Genomic DNA, 15,838 nt, shown 5'->3' with positions numbered 1-15,838 from the left:
GTAGGGTATACTCCTGTTGTAAAGATAAGCAATGTGCGTAATATTAGGAAGGTTGAGAAATAAATATAGTAGGACTAGCCTATAGAAAGCTGTTGGGATCCTCCTTTTTTTTAATAGAGGCCATCACTCTGTTTTCTCACGCAATTGCGTAGCCTATAGAAGTGTTGCGGAACATGAGCTCATGGGCTCTGTTGAAGTGTTTGATTAGATTTTTGATTACATTTGCCTTGATGTCAGAGTGATTAGAGGGACAATAGAGTGCGGAGTACCAGGTAGTTAGCAAGTTTGGTAGGCTACTAATGACCATCAGCAGCATCAGAGCTTGGTCACATGGAATTTGACTGCCATCATGACTCGTGACTGGCGGTAATACGGTCACCGTAATAGCCCTAGGTGCAGCTGATATGTAGGTCACTGTGAGAACACTGGGCTGCGTTTAGAACACACTACACGTCACATAGCATGTGATAAGAGTTCGTACACGATACAGTACTACAGGCGTGATAACGACTCGTATCTCTTTGGCTGCGTCCCACTACATTGCCTATATAGTGCACTACTTTTTACCAGAGCCCTATGGGCATCTTCTCTGACATCTTCAACCTGTCCCAGGCTGTAGTCCCACATGCTTTAAGGAGACCACTATCGTGCCAGTGCCCAAGAAAAAACAAGGTGACATGCCAAAAGACTATCGCCCCATCGCGCTCACCTCCGTCATCATGAAGTGCTTTGAGAGCTTGGTCGTGGCCCACGTCAGCATGCCAGGCACACTGGACCCACTCCAATTTATTTCCTTCCCGCTCCAACAGATCCACGGAATATACAATTTCCATCACTGTACACACGGCCTCAACCCATTTGTAAAAAAGGAACCCCTATGTGAGAATGCTGTTCATTGATTTCAGTTTGGTCTGGACACCACTCTCTGCTACTGGATCCTGGACTTCCTGATGGGTAAACCACAGGCTGTGAGGACTGGCAACAACACCTCCTCCATTCTGACTCTTAACACAGGGGCCCCCCTGGGGTGTTTTCTCAGTCCTCTGCTGTACTCCCTGTTCACACACGACTGCGTGGCTTTGCACAACACCAACTCTTATCATCAAGTTAGCTGACAACACCACGGTTGTAGGACTGATAACCAACAATGATGAGTCAGCCTATATGGGAGGAGGTAAGTGAACGGCCATTGTGGTGTCACGACAACAACCATGTCAGCAAAACAAAGGACTTGATTGTTGACCTCAGAAAGCAGAGGAGGGAACATGCCCCAATCCACATAAACGGGACTGCTGTAGAGAGTTTGAAGTTCTTCGTCGTTCACATCGAGGACTTGTCATGGACCACCAGCACCACCACTCTTGTCAAGAGGGCGCAACAGCGTCTCTACTTTCTAAAGCGGCTGAAGAAATTTGGCATGCCGCCCCGTATCCTCTCAAAATACTACCGCTGCACCATCGAGAGCGTCCTGACTCGTTGCATCATAACATGGTACGGGAATTGCTCTTTCCACAACCGCAAAGGCCCTCCAGCGGGAGTTGAAGACGGCCCAGTATATCACTAGGACCATGCGCTCACCCGTCCAGGATATCTACTCAAAACGGTACCTGGGGAAGGCACGCAGCATCATCGAGGACCCCACACAGCCCAGCCACAAGCTGTTCTCTCCGTTACAGTCGGGCATGAGGTCTGATACCAACAGGCTCAGAGACCGTTTCTATCCACAAGCCATCAGACTGCTGAACACTTGAACAGGTCTGACCAACTGCTCTGATTCTCTGCACCTTAGCGCACACACACACATGCACACACACACATATATATATATATATATATATATTAAAGCTACACACACACACACACACACACATCACAACTTCTGCTACCAGACTCTTACTATACTGCTTAATTTATACACTTGACCCCATCCCCCCTTCGACAATACACAAGTAAATATTAAATTGTGCCTTCCTGTATTACACTTAAGCTAAAATATTTATTATATTCTACTGACATTTACTTGTTCATATTCATGTCTTTGATTATTTCTTATTGTTTGCATTGTTGAGAACGAATCAGCAAGTAAGCATTTAGTTGGACAGTGTATACCATGAGTATCCCGTACCTACAACTAATAAAAACTTGAATCTTTAAACTTGATGGGCCCTGGTCAAAAGCAGTGCACTATGTAAGGAAAGGGGTGCCATTTGAGACAAAGCCACGCACTTTGGAGACCCTTGGCAGAGGCTCAGCCATTGGCCAAATCATCATCTCTCTCTGCATTTCCTGTTTCCCTGTATCCTGTGTCACCCAGTGTCCAGCTTGCTGTCTCCAAAACGAGGGAAAGTGATAGCCCTGGAGGAGGGAGAGAGGGGGTGGAATTGAACTTCTGGAAGGAGGGTTGACATGAGTGTTATGGGAGTCTTCCAGGGATCTGGGGAGGAAGTCATGTGTGTGTGTGGAAGACTAGGCTCTTCTTTCTTTCCTGTCTTTAGGAAGAAATTATGTCAATGTGCACACTATACAGACAATATGCATATGACTGTATTCATCATGCCATAGTAGAGGGAGGAAAAAACCTATAGTGAATCTTAAAGTGAAAAAAGACATGTACTACATGGTGTACTGTATATTGTCAGTTGTTGATACACCTGCAGTGTATGTGACAATAAAACGCCTCCATTTGTTTTCTGCACATGCAACAGAAATGGCACACCTGATTACCAATTTACCCAAATGCGTCATCAAAGGCGTCAAGATACGCCTTGACACAAAGCCCTGCTTCAACTCAGGATCCTGTTCTTTAAATTAAAGGTAACATGTATTAACATATCTATTTTGTGTGTGCGTGTTGTCAGTGTGCTTGGGCACAGACATGAAGCTGGCCCTGCCCTCCAGTCTGGAGAACCACTATGAGACCCTGCGGCTGCTCTACACTGACTGCCAGGTGGTGCACGGCAACCTAGAGATCACACATCTTCGGGGCAAGCCGGACCTCTCCTTCCTACAGGTATGTTTTCTTTGCCTGATTTTTCTTCTTCTTCTCCCTCACCTGTTATCAATGCTAACATCCCTCCCTTCCCCCCCTTTCTTCCCTCCCTCCCCCTCTCCAGGGTATCGTGGAGGTGCAGGGCTACGTCTTGATTGCCCGTGTGTCTGTGAGTGTGGTGCCGCTGGACAACCTGCGCATCATCCGGGGAAGCCAGCTGTACAACTCCAGCTATGCTCTGGCTGTCCTGGATAACACCCTCCCTCAAGAAGGGGTGGGCCTGAGGGTGCTCCGCCTCCGCAGTCTCACAGGTGAGGGAGGGGCCAGAGAGTGAGAGGGAAGTCTTTTTGGAATACAGGAGGGATGTAATTGAATGAAGGGATGGATTGGATACTTATCGGCCCCTTTTTTAATTCTTTAAAAGTGCATCTTTCCTTCTTTGTCGTAACAACTAATTAGACATGATTGAACAGGTGAATGCAAGGGCTTTACCACATGGCTTTTTCCTGTCCAGTCATTTCTCATCAGTGATTACTTCAAGGAATGTAATCTCTTGTTAGGTTTTTTTTGTCAGTTCCTCTGTGAACATTTTGAACTGACCCTTCTCTCCCTGTCATGATAGAGATCCTGCTGGGTGGAGTGCATATTTGGGGAAACCACCAGCTCTGTTTCCCAGACCCCCAGCACATGGAGTGGAGGGACACACTGGATGAAAAGAACACGCATGCCAAGCAGCTCCGCCTGCAGGCCCGGGCCCCCAACTGTGAGTGTTCCTGTTATGGGATTTTACACACACACACACACAGGTAATACACACACACACACACACAGTGCCTTCAGAAGGTATTCAGACCCCATTACTTTTCCCACATTTTGTTAGGTTACAGCCTTATTCTAAAATGTATTATTTGTTTTTTCCCCCCATATTAATCTACACAATACTCCATAATGACGAAGCAAAAAACGTTTTTTGGAAATTGTTACTAATTTATACAAAAATAAAATACATTTACATAGGTATTCAGACCCTTTACCCTTGGCAGTAATTACAGCCTCCAGTCTTCTTGGGTATGAGGCTTGGGCTTGGCACACCTGTATTTGGGGAGTTTTTCTTTGTACATCATCTCAAGCTCTGTCAGGTTGGATGGGGAGCGTTGCTGCACAGTTATTTTCAGGTCTCTCCAGAGATGTTTGATCGGGTTCAAGTCCGGGCTCTGGCCGGGCCACTCAAGGACATTCGGAGACTTGTCCCGAAGGCACTCCTGCATTGTCTTGGCTGTGTGCTTTGGGTCGTTGTCCTTTTGGAATGTGAACTCCCGCCCCCAGTCTGAGGTCCTGAGCGCTCTGGAGAAACTTTGCGCCGTTCATCTTTGCCTTGATCCTGACTAGTCTCCCAGTCCGTGCCGCTGAAAAACACCTCCACAGCATGAAGCTGCCACCAGCATGCTTCACTGTAGGGATGGTGCTGGGTTTCCTCCAGACGTGAAGCTTGGCATTGAGGCCAAGGATTTGAATCTTGGTTTCATCAGACCAGAGAATCTTGTTTCTCATGGTCTGAGAGTCTTTAGGTGCCTTTTGGCAAACTCATAGCGGCCTGTCATGTGCCTTTTACTGAGGAGGGGCTTCTGTCTGGCCGCTCTACCATAAAGGCCTGATTGGTGGAGTGCTGCAGAGATGGTTGTCCTTCTGGAAGGTTCTCGCATCTCCTCAGATGAACTCTAAAGCTCTGTCAGAGTAACCATCAGGTTCTTGGTCACCTCTCTGACCAAGGCCCTTCTACCCCAATTGCTCGGTTTGGCCAGGCGGCCAGCTCTAGGAAGAGTCTTGGTGGTTCCAAACTTATTCCATTTAAGTATGATTGAGGCCACTGTGTTCTTGGAGACCTTCAATGCTTCGACACAATCCTGTCTCGGAGCTCTACGGACAATTTCTTCGACCTCATGGCTTGGTTTTTGCTCTGACATGCACTGTCAACTGGTGGGACCTTATAGACAGGTGTGTGCCTTTCCAAATCATGTCCAATCAATTGAATTTACCGCAGGTGGACTCCAATCAAGTTGTCGAAACAGCTCAAGGATGATCAATGGAAACAGCATGCACTTGCACTCAATTTTGAGTCTCATAGCAAAGTTTCTGAATACTTATGTAAATAAGGTGTTTCTTTTTTTTTTCTTAAAACCTGTTTTCACTTTGTCATTATGGGGTATTGTGTGTAGATTGCTGAGGACTTTTTTGATATACGCCATTTTAGAATAATTCTGTAACATAACAAAATGTTGAAAAAGTCAAGGGGTCTGAATACTTTCCGAAGGCACTGTACATCCCATTTGTCAGTCAACTATGATTGAAGTGTGGTCAGTCTCTGCAACAATCTGTCTCCAGAGGTCAATGTTTGGTCAACATCGGTGACCGTCTGTCAAGGCGTTGTTGACCGTTTTGTCTTTTGTCCCAGGTCCAAAGTGCTCCCCTGCCTGTGTAAAGCGAAGCTGCTGGGGAGAGACCGAGAAAGACTGCCAGACCCGTGAGTCTCTTTCCATCATTTCTTCTCTCAATCTGTTTGTCTTTGTCTCCATTCTGTCTATGCCCCTCTCTCTGTCTCTCACACACTTTCTCTCTTTCTCTCTCCCCTTATAGTGACCCATGTGCACTGTGCATCGGGGTGTCTGCGCTGTAAGGGACCCGATCCCAATGACTGCTGCCACATGCAGTGTGCTGCCGGCTGCACTGGGCCCAAAGACTCAGACTGCCTGGTGAGAATACTGCCATTATAGACAGACACAGACACACACACACACAGGAACTCCCTGTCTTATTTTAAATAATGTGTCTTGACTCTTGCCTCCGATGTGTAAATTTTCCACTGTATTGGTTCCTACAGTTGCGCCAGGAGAAAATACGGTGGTGTGTTACATACGCATTGCGGCAATTGTTCTGCCAATACTGCAGCACAACCTAACTTTTTCATTTCCTTTGGACAAACTGCTAAAGAACTGCCTCTGTTTTACAGTCGTGCCGTCACTTCAACGACAGCGGGACGTGTAAAGACAACTGTCCGCCCCCCACCATCTACGACCCGGTCACCTTCGTGTCCAAACCCAACCCCAACAGGAAGTTCAGCTTCGGGGCCACCTGCGTCAAGACATGTCCCTGTAAGCTCGGCTTACTTTCCTGTATTTATAAATGTCCCTTTTTCTATGTCCGTCTCTGTTTCTCTCTCTGTCTCTATAAGGAATTATATTGTCTCTCTATCCCTCCCTCTCACCTATTTCTTCTTAACACGCACTCTCTCTCTCAATTCATTTGAGGTCAATTCAAAAGGCTTTATTATCACTGAGAGTGTAGCGACACATACTGTACATTGCCAAAGAAAACATATAGAAACAGAAATATCTCAATTATATTTAAAAATCAACATCTCTCTTTCTATAGATAACTACCTAGCCATGGAGGTGGCCTGTACCATGGTGTGTCCTAAAGCGAACCAGGAAGTGATTATCACCCAGCCTGACGGCAAGGAGACACAGACACAGAAGTGTGAGAAGTGTGAAGGGGAATGTCCAAAAGGTTTGTGTGTGTGTGTGTGTTTTTGAGTTCGTATGTGCTCATATGTTATGACGGTGGTGGTGATGGTGGTGGTGTGTGTGTTTTAACATTTGCGTGTGTGCTTATTCACCCTGACTGTATCTATGTGTGTTCCAGTGTGCTATGGGCTGGGCATGGGTGATCTCCAGAGCTCCTCCTGGGTGAGCTCCTCCAACGTGGCCCAGTTCACTGGCTGCAATAAGATCTATGGCAGTCTGGCTTTCCTTCCACAGAGCTTCACAGGGTAACTGCTCTACTGTCTCTTTTCTACCGTATATCTGGCCCACTAAGAGAGGGGGATTTGTCTGTTACCAACAGCCACTAAAAACCTGGGTTCAACCTGGGCGAGGTTTTCAGTTTACTGGCAAGCTCAATCCAGCAATCGGGTCCGAGCCTCTTGCCCATTATTGTGCCATCTCCATGCAAGCTATTGTTTGCTAACACCAGAAAGACTCAGCAAGGGAGTTCTTCCTGTAAATAACTAGTATGGAAGAACTTGTCACATTCACGCTTCCTCACGGGAAGCAATCGCTTCAAACCTTTCTGGCACTAGCACGCACTGCCTCGCACGGATATGACACAATAATGGGCAAGTGGCTATTGTGTAGCAGTATTACCCTCCAGGGTGATGTCACAGCAGCTATTTTATGCCTGAAAGCTCACCTCACATTAGCTGTCACATGTTGAGTTGTTAAGGTGTTGTTCATGTCCATATTGACCACACTCATGTGTGATCTCTGTGTTCCTTTTGTCCAGCGACCCATTGGCTAACATGACAGGTCTGACCCTTAGTGAGCTGGATGCATTTAAGAATTTGGTGGAGATCACAGGTACTGAACACACGCGTACACATGCATGTACACATTAACACACATATACACACATGCACGCACACACTCACGCATATATGCATGTGCACATAAACGGAATGCACATGCACACACACACTTACCCTCACACATGCATAAACACGCACAGCCATTTACACACACACACACACACACACACACACACGCGCACACACTCGTTACTTTCTTTTGGGATAGCATTGATTCTGTATGCGTGTTTGTGTGTGTTTCTGTTCCCTACAGGATATCTGTACATTGATGCGTGGCCAGCCAACTGGACTAACCTGAGTGTGTTTGAGAACCTGAAAGTGATCCGAGGAAGGATGCTCTATAAGTAAGTCTGTTCGTCTCCGCCATGTCATTACAGTATCATGTCTGTTGTCAGTCCGCCGGCCAAGTCCGTCTGTCCACTAGTTTTGGTCTACTAATGTTTCATGAAGTCTGTCTTGTATAATAATACTTTTTTTTCTGTTTGTCTTGCCAGTCAATATTAATTATATCCATCTACCTGTCTGTCTTGCTGTCTCTTTGTCCTGCTGCCCGCCTGTCTACGTTTTGTCCTCATATGTGTCCATGTTCTATTGCATGTCTGTCTGGTCAAGGATCCCTTGAACTTTGGGTTATAAAAGCTAATGATTACCCAGCACAGCTGCCTGAGGCTGCAGGGTGATATTGTAAATATTGCAGGTTAGTGGATGGAAGTCTGTGCAATTGCTACTGGTATGGGGTTTTCTGCTTTCCCGTTTTCTGTGTTTCTGTCAAGCTATCTGCTCTTTCACTCCTCCCCTCTTTACCCTTCTTCTACCATCCTTCTAGCTCCTCTTAACCCCATTTTCTCCTCTAACATTTTTCACTCCCAAAAATAGATTTAAATGTTCTAAAAAACGGGAGCTCTCATACTATACCGATTTCCCCCCCCACCCCCATCGTGTGTGGCGCTTGTATCGCGCTGTAACTAAACCTGCTGTTAAACTAAACTTACAGCATAGGTCACGCTGCAGAATATAACTTGACTCACAGCGCAAGTGTCTTCGCCCATACTACTAACTGAATAAATGGGCTCCCACCTCTCCTCTCTTTCCTTTTAGAGGAGTGTTCTCTCTGGGGGTCCAGTCAATACAGATCCGTTCTCTGGGTCTGCGTTCACTCAGGAGCATCAGCGGGGGTCTGGTCCTGCTCCACAACAACTCCCAGCTCTGCTACACCCAGGACCTGCCCTGGGGGACCCTGCTGCACCCCACCCAGGGGCCCCACCGAATCGTCAATGCCAACCAGGACCCCCAGGAGTGTGGTATGCATAACGCGCACACCCTTCTTGAATGAAAACAAGCAGCACGCGTGCATGCTAATAGGCACATTTTGTGGATGTCTATGTTTATGTGTATGTGTGTATGGTGGTTGTGTGTTGAGATGGAAGAAACATCAGTGTGTGTGTGTGCATTCATGTGTGAATGTTAGTATTTTCCATGTGGCACCAAAAGCTGTGTCCTTGGTGAACAGTAAAGTTTATTGAATCTAATTGAATTCTCCCTGTCCTCTCCTCCTAGTGGTGGAGGGCCGTATGTGTCATCTGCTGTGTGCTAATGGCTGCTGGGGGCCAGGGCCCAGCCAGTGTGTGGCCTGTGTGAAATTCCAGCGTGGGAAGGAATGCGTGGAGGAGTGCGACATCTATCAGGGGTGAGAGACGGTCAAACAATCTGTCATACGCACGTACACACGCGTTCTCCCGGCTCCTATGGCTGGAAAATAAGTCAAGAGTGTGTGGAGGAGTGCAATATCTATCAGGGGTGATAGACGTATGGGGTGCCGTTAGAGTTGTTACTATGTTATGAAAAAGGTGCATTTTGTGCCATGAAATGCAAACATTGCCGTCTTTTGCTTCCACAAAATGGAGATTGTCAAAAATGAATAGGGAGTACAGTATTGTCAGAGCAAATCGATACAAATGTGGAAATGACAACTGGATCAAGTGATTAAAGCATTTAGTCAATCAATTGAAAAGCTTTTATTGTTGAATCTGCCCTCTGGTTCCTTTGGTTGATCCAGACCAAAGCAGCTTGTACAGTATTACATGCTGACTACACTGGCCACGCGCGCACGTGTTGTGAACCATGTATATTAATTTGGGTACATGTCGAAACACACATGACATATTCATGGACTTTTAGCTAGCTTGTTATGTCTAGCCAATTTGTCCTGGGAGATGAACATTGGGTTGTTATTTTACCTGAAATGCGTATGGTCCTTTTTTATTTTTTATTTTTTGCTTGATCTCTGTAGAATTTTGACCTGGAGTCATACAAAATTGTGTGTTTCTGTACTATTTATTAACGCTAGAAAATCTGGGCGTTGAGCAATCCCGTTCATGAAGCTGGTTTAGAGAAAGCCAAGAGTGTGTAAAGCTGTCATCAAGGCAAAGGGTGGCTTCTTTAAAGAATCTCAAATATAAAATACATTTTTGATTAGTTTACTATAGATACTCGCTGCTTTGCTATAAGAAGAAAGGATAAGAGATTGAGAGGTTAAAAAAATTCTGTTTTATAAAGCCTAATATGAAGCAGTGAGGGGTGAATATAATAGCAGCAAAATGCAACAATCAACTGGTAGAAAAGCAGCATAGAATTCTGGTACCGCGCGCAAAAATAACTCCCGTTGTAAGGGCCGTTTTATTAATTATTTTTTTTACTTATATGCTTGTATGCTCCTGAAAACCAATGAGTAGATAAGAGAGGCGGGACTTGCAGCGCATCAATTATCTCAGATAGAACCAAGTTCTGTTTTAGCGCCTGGCTGCGCTGACACCCGTTGACGCGTACGACCAGTGTGGATGAAATGACTGAATAACATGTACGTGTCCATTTTATTTTGCAACGCTTGCGCACGCAATATTTGGGTGTCGACTATATTTGCTGCACGAGCGTTGGCCACAATCTCCCAATAGAACGGAATGATGTTTTTTTTTTAAAATACAAGCGAGACCAAGTTGTCATGCAACTCAAGAGTAAATCGAAGTCACATACCCCGAATACAACAGGTGTAAACTTTCCCATTAAACGCTTATTAATGAGCCCTTTCCCAACAATGCAGAGTTAAAAAGAACATTTGCACAAAAATAAAAATAAATGGTAACTCAAGGCTGTGTACAAGGAGTATCGGTACAAAGTCAATGTGTGTGGGTACGAGGTAGTTGAGGTGATTGAGGTAATATATACATGTAGTTGGGGTAAAAGTGACAAGGCAATCCGGATAGATAAACAAGAGTAGCAGCAGCGTGTGTGAAGAGTTGAAAGTGTGTGTTTTGTTCATTAGGACACACAATGGAATATGTTAAACATTTTGCAACAGAAAAGATAAATCCAGCCCTGGTAGTTCCTTCCTGTTTCATTCTGTTTGGTTTCTAATGAACACAGCCCAGCATTATGTAGCTCTGGTCAAAAGTAGGGCACTGTATAGACTGGTGGGTCATCTAGCAACAAAACGGATGCGAGTACAACTTTGGGGCAAAACAGACAGGGTTGGCTCCGTTTCAAAGGATTATTGACAACATGTGAACTATATTTTGTCTACAAATGTTTGTTTATTGAAAACAATATGCACAATATTTTGCACAATATGCACTTGTTGTCTCAAATACATCACTACAGTTGTTGGTTAGCTAGCTAGCAAATTCTTGCCATATTAGCATAAACATGAAAAAATAAGTCAAAACAAGATATGGTATCAAGGATAAGATACAACTAGCTTAAAAGAGCTTTAATGGTCATCTTGAGATCATCTTGATGCAGGTAGAATGTGTGGACTGTTTGGATGTGTAGATGATGTTGATGATTGTGATGTTAATGATAACAGTGATAATGACTATGGCAATGGTGATGAGGACAATGTTGATGATGATGCTGATGATGATGTGTTTGGTGCAGTTCCCCGAGGGAGTTTTTCGACAACTCCGAGAGAGTCTGTGGCGCCTGTCACTCAGAGTGTCGCCCCATCAATGGCTCTGCCTCCTGCCTAGGCCCGGTAAGATGTGTGTTTTCGTATATGAGTGGGTGTTTGTGTGTGTGTGTGTGTGTGTGTGTGTGTGTGTAGACGATATCCCTCTGTTTGTGTGTATTTTCATTTATGAGTTTTTGTGTGTATTTTCGATATACAGTGCTGTGAAAAAGTATTTTTTCCCTTTCTAATTTTCTCTACTTTTGCATAGCTTTGATCCCGAATGTTATCAGATCTTCAACCAAAACCTAATCATAAAATCGATGACCTACGAGGAAGATTAAACTAGCAACTGGACATTAAAAAATAATATCTTATGCTTCACGGAGTCGTTTCTGAACGACGACATTATCAACATACAGCTGGCTGGTTATATGCTGTATCGGCAGGATAGAACAGTGGTGTCTGGTAAGACAAAGGGGGTCGGACTATGTATATTTGTAAACAACAGCTGGTGCACGATATTTAAGGAAGACTCAAGGTTTTGCTCGGCTGAGGTAGAGTATCTCATGATAAGCTGTAGACCACACTATCTACCTAGAGAGTTTATCTGTATTTTTCAGAGCTGTCTACATACCACCACAGACCGATGCTAGCACTAAGACCGCACTCAATGAGCTGTATTCCACCATAAGCAAACAGGAAAACGCTTATCCAGAGGGTCAGGGTTAGTTTTTATCAAGTTTCTATCAGCATGTTAAATGTGAAACCAGAGGGGAAAAAAACTCTAGACCACCTTTACTCCATGCACAGAGACGCGTACAAGGCTCTCCCTCGCCCTCCATTTGGCAAATAACACTGAGAGCACCAGCTGTTCCGGACGACTGTGTGATCACGCTCTCCGCAGCCGATGTGGGTAAGACCTTTAAACAGGTCAATATTCACAAGGCCGCAGGGCCAGACGGCCGCCCCCAGGTGGACAACACATCCGCTATGCTGATCCTCAACACGGGGTCCCCTCAGGGGTGCGTGCTCAGTCCCCTCCTGTACTCTCTGTTCACTCATAACTGCGCGGCCAGGCATGACTACAACACCATCATTACGTTTTTGCCGATGACACAATAGTGGTAGGCCTGATCACGGACAACGACGAGACAGCCAATAGGGAGGAGGTCAGAGACCTGGCTGTGTGGTGCCAGGACAACAACCTCTCCCTCAACGTGATCAAGACAAAGGAGAATATTCTGGACTACAGGAATACGGAGGACCGAACACGCCCCCATTCTCATCGACTGGGCTGTACTAGAGCAGGTTGAGAGCTTCAAGTTCCTTGGTGTCCACATCACCAACGAACTAACATAGTCCAAACACACCAAGACCGCCGTGAAGAGGGCACGACAAAACCTATTCCCCCTCAGGAGACTGAAAAGATTTGGCATGGCATCCTCAGATCCTCAAAAGGTTCTACAGCTGCACCATGGAGAGCATCCTGACTGGTTGCATCACTACCTGGTATGGCAACTACTTGGCCTCTGACCGCAAGGCACTACCGAGGGTAGTGCGTATGGCCCAGTACATCACTGGGGCTACGCTTCCTGCCATCCAGGACCTCTATACCAGGTGGTGTCAGAGGAAGGCCCTAAAAATTGTCTGACTCCAGCCACCCCTGTCATAGACTGTTCTCTGCGCTACCGCGCGGCAAGCTGTACCGGAGCTCCAAGTCTATGCATTGTCACTTTAATAACTCTACCTACATGTACATATTACCGACTACATATTATTGACTAACCGCTAACCCCTGTATATAGTCTCGCTATTGTTATTCTACTGCTGCTCTTTAATTACTTTAGTTCCTTTTATTTCTTATTCGTATTTTTTAAACGGCATTGTTGGTTAGGGGCTTGTAAGTAAGCATTTCACTATTCGGTGCATGTGACTAATAACATTTTATTTTATTTGGTGGTGGTTGTGTGATGGTTTGGGGATGCTTTGCTGCCTCAGGTCCTGGATGATTTGCCTTAATAGAAGGAACCATTAATTCTGCTCTGTATCAGAGAATTCTACAGGAGAATGTCAGGTCATCCGTCTGTGAGCTGAAGCGCAGCTGGGTCATGCAGCAAGACAATGATCCAAAACACACAATTAAGTCTACATGAAAATGGTTAAAAAGCGACACATTTGACGTTTTGGAATGGCCTTGTCCAGGTCCAGACTTAATACCAATTCAAATGTTGTGGCAGGACTTGAAACGAGCAGTTCAGGCTTGAAAACCCACAATTGTTGCTGAGTTAAAACAGTTCTGCATGCAAGAGTGGGCCAAAATTCCTCCTCATTGATGTGAGAGACTGATTAACAACTTCAAGAAGCATTTGGTTGCAGTCATTGCCGCTAAAGGTGGCCGCTAAAGGTGGCACAGACAGTTATTGAGTGTAAGGGGGCAATTCCTTTTTTACAAAGGGGAATTAGGTGTTGCATAACTTTAATTAAATAAATAAAATACGTTTTTAAAAAATGTGGTTATTTGTCAACTCCGTTTCGCATTATCTAATATTAGGTTTTGGTTGAAGATCTGCTACATTCAATATAAAAAAAATATGCAAAAACTGATCAAATCAGGAAGGGGGCAAAAACGTTTGACTATATATGTGTTTTTAAATACTGTGTGTGTGAATCTAAGCTCTCTCTTTCGTCTTACCTCTAGGGGGCCCACCAATGTACAGATTGCCTGCACTACCAGGATGGGGAGGTGTGTGTGGAGAAATGTCCCAGTGGGTTGAAGGAGGAGCAGCACACTGTGTGGAAATATAGCAACGCCACGGGCCACTGCCTCTCCTGCAACACCAACTGCACACTCTCGTGAGTGTACACACATATATACACACACACACACACACACACACACACAGATGTAACATGAGACATATACACACACAAACACACAGGCATGTGAACATGCACACACAGGCATGTGATCGTAAACACACACACACAAATGGGCATGTGACTGCAAACACACCCAAACTTAAACACACACACCGATATGACATGAGGATATATACACACACAAACAGGTGCGTGAACACACACACAAACAGCCGCGTGAACACAAACACACCACCACCAAAACTGCACAATGCTAATGCTGCTTTTTCTTTCTTAGGTGCACTCAGAAGGATGAGAGAGGCTGCCCCATCCATACTAAAACAGGGTAAGGTTTTCCATCACAAATATCTGTCATGCTCTGCAATACTCTTAACTGATATCCCATTGTCTTTCTTTTTCAATAATTTTCTTTTTTCTCCAAGCCACACCCACCACGTTGGTGCTGTTTCTCCCCTCTTATCCAACTCTCTCCCATTCTCTCTTATCCAACTGTCGTAAAAAGAAATTGTGATCTTTTATCTCTCCTGCTCTATAACCAAAGTTCTCCAGTGTCATCTTTGAGCCTGTTGTCCTGTTGCTCCGAGGATTACTTACACCTGCTTCAATGCATTCACAAAATATTCACAAGGAAGCCAAGAGGGTTTATGAATGTGTAGTAGCATTAGTAAAAGTAGTAGGTACTTGATGAATGTGAATGTTGCTCTCTGTCTTTCCAGGCCGGGCACTTCGATCGCGGCTGCGGTGGGCGGGGCGGTGCTCTTCCTCATCCTATTGGGTCTGCTGGTGTTCTACCTACGCCGACAGAAACAGCTCAAGAGGAAGGAGACATTGAGGAGGATCCTCCAGGAGCATGAGGTGGGTGTGGGCACTGCCATGACACATGGGGCTGGTGCAAAGCATCATGAGGAGGGGGGGGGTTGTTGTTCAAAAGACAGAATTTGGAAAATGATTAATGCGAAGCTTGTAAAGAGGTTAAAGTTCTGTCACTGCGACGGATTTCCTTCATATGGATTCGTCTTTTTTTTTTTTATACATTGAAAGGTTTCATACGTGTACAAAAGTATCCTCTTTCCCGAAGAACATGGTCATGCTTTTAAAACATTTTTTAAATAAAAAAAATATATATACACATGAAAAGGCAGGTTAACTTGGCCCCCGGAAATGTTTCTTCTATAACCCCTGTAGTTAATGTTATTAGTGTTTCCCAGGGCATTATCAATGTCGTAGGTCTTGTCTTAACACAAGTGTGATAAAAGTTTCAGTTCTAAGTGAAAGAGTCGGTGATTGCGGTTCTAGTTTTAACTGCAAACATGATGGGAGTCTTCTCTCTGTCTGCAGCTGGTGGAGCCTCTGACTCCCAGTGGAGCCCTGCCCAATCAGGCCCAGATGCGCATCCTCAAGGAGACCGAGCTAAAGAAGCTAAGAGTTCTGGGCTCAGGAGCCTTCGGTACTGTTTACAAGGTGTGTGTGCAAGCGTCTGTCTGCCTTTGCGTTGTCTATAAGATACCCTCATACCAATCGAATAGTTTGAAATGTAATATAACATTGATTGTCAACATCGTTTATTGAAATTCAAACTTTTTCTAAAGTTACTATGTTATTATAG

At 45.0% G+C, this 15,838-nt stretch overlaps 1 protein-coding gene across 2 annotated transcripts in view; it reads left to right on the top strand.

Annotated features, from left to right (window-relative positions):
• erbb2 (erb-b2 receptor tyrosine kinase 2) overlaps positions 1 to 15,838 on the top strand; it is a 39,144-nt gene that overhangs the window by 11,115 nt on the left and 12,191 nt on the right. For both annotated transcript variants that reach the window (XM_021565444.3, XM_021565443.3), the window contains exons 2-18: positions 2,859 to 3,010; positions 3,114 to 3,300; positions 3,612 to 3,752; positions 5,442 to 5,510; positions 5,624 to 5,739; positions 5,997 to 6,138; positions 6,419 to 6,553; positions 6,689 to 6,815; positions 7,328 to 7,401; positions 7,663 to 7,753; positions 8,508 to 8,710; positions 8,967 to 9,096; positions 11,340 to 11,436; positions 14,051 to 14,205; positions 14,510 to 14,557; positions 14,949 to 15,087; positions 15,571 to 15,693. In XM_021565444.3, coding sequence (XP_021421119.3) covers positions 2,859 to 3,010; positions 3,114 to 3,300; positions 3,612 to 3,752; positions 5,442 to 5,510; positions 5,624 to 5,739; positions 5,997 to 6,138; positions 6,419 to 6,553; positions 6,689 to 6,815; positions 7,328 to 7,401; positions 7,663 to 7,753; positions 8,508 to 8,710; positions 8,967 to 9,096; positions 11,340 to 11,436; positions 14,051 to 14,205; positions 14,510 to 14,557; positions 14,949 to 15,087; positions 15,571 to 15,693 — 2,129 coding nt within the window. The remainder of the gene's footprint in view (positions 1 to 2,858; positions 3,011 to 3,113; positions 3,301 to 3,611; positions 3,753 to 5,441; positions 5,511 to 5,623; positions 5,740 to 5,996; positions 6,139 to 6,418; positions 6,554 to 6,688; positions 6,816 to 7,327; positions 7,402 to 7,662; positions 7,754 to 8,507; positions 8,711 to 8,966; positions 9,097 to 11,339; positions 11,437 to 14,050; positions 14,206 to 14,509; positions 14,558 to 14,948; positions 15,088 to 15,570; positions 15,694 to 15,838) is intronic.

Source organism: Oncorhynchus mykiss, chromosome 16 (genome assembly GCF_057628025.1).
Source record: "Oncorhynchus mykiss isolate SJ-2025 chromosome 16, ASM5762802v1, whole genome shotgun sequence".
NCBI classification, from domain to species: domain Eukaryota; kingdom Metazoa; phylum Chordata; class Actinopteri; order Salmoniformes; family Salmonidae; genus Oncorhynchus; species Oncorhynchus mykiss.
The sequence above is the reverse complement of the archived record's forward strand: the minus strand, read 5'-3'. Positions and strand labels throughout refer to the sequence as shown.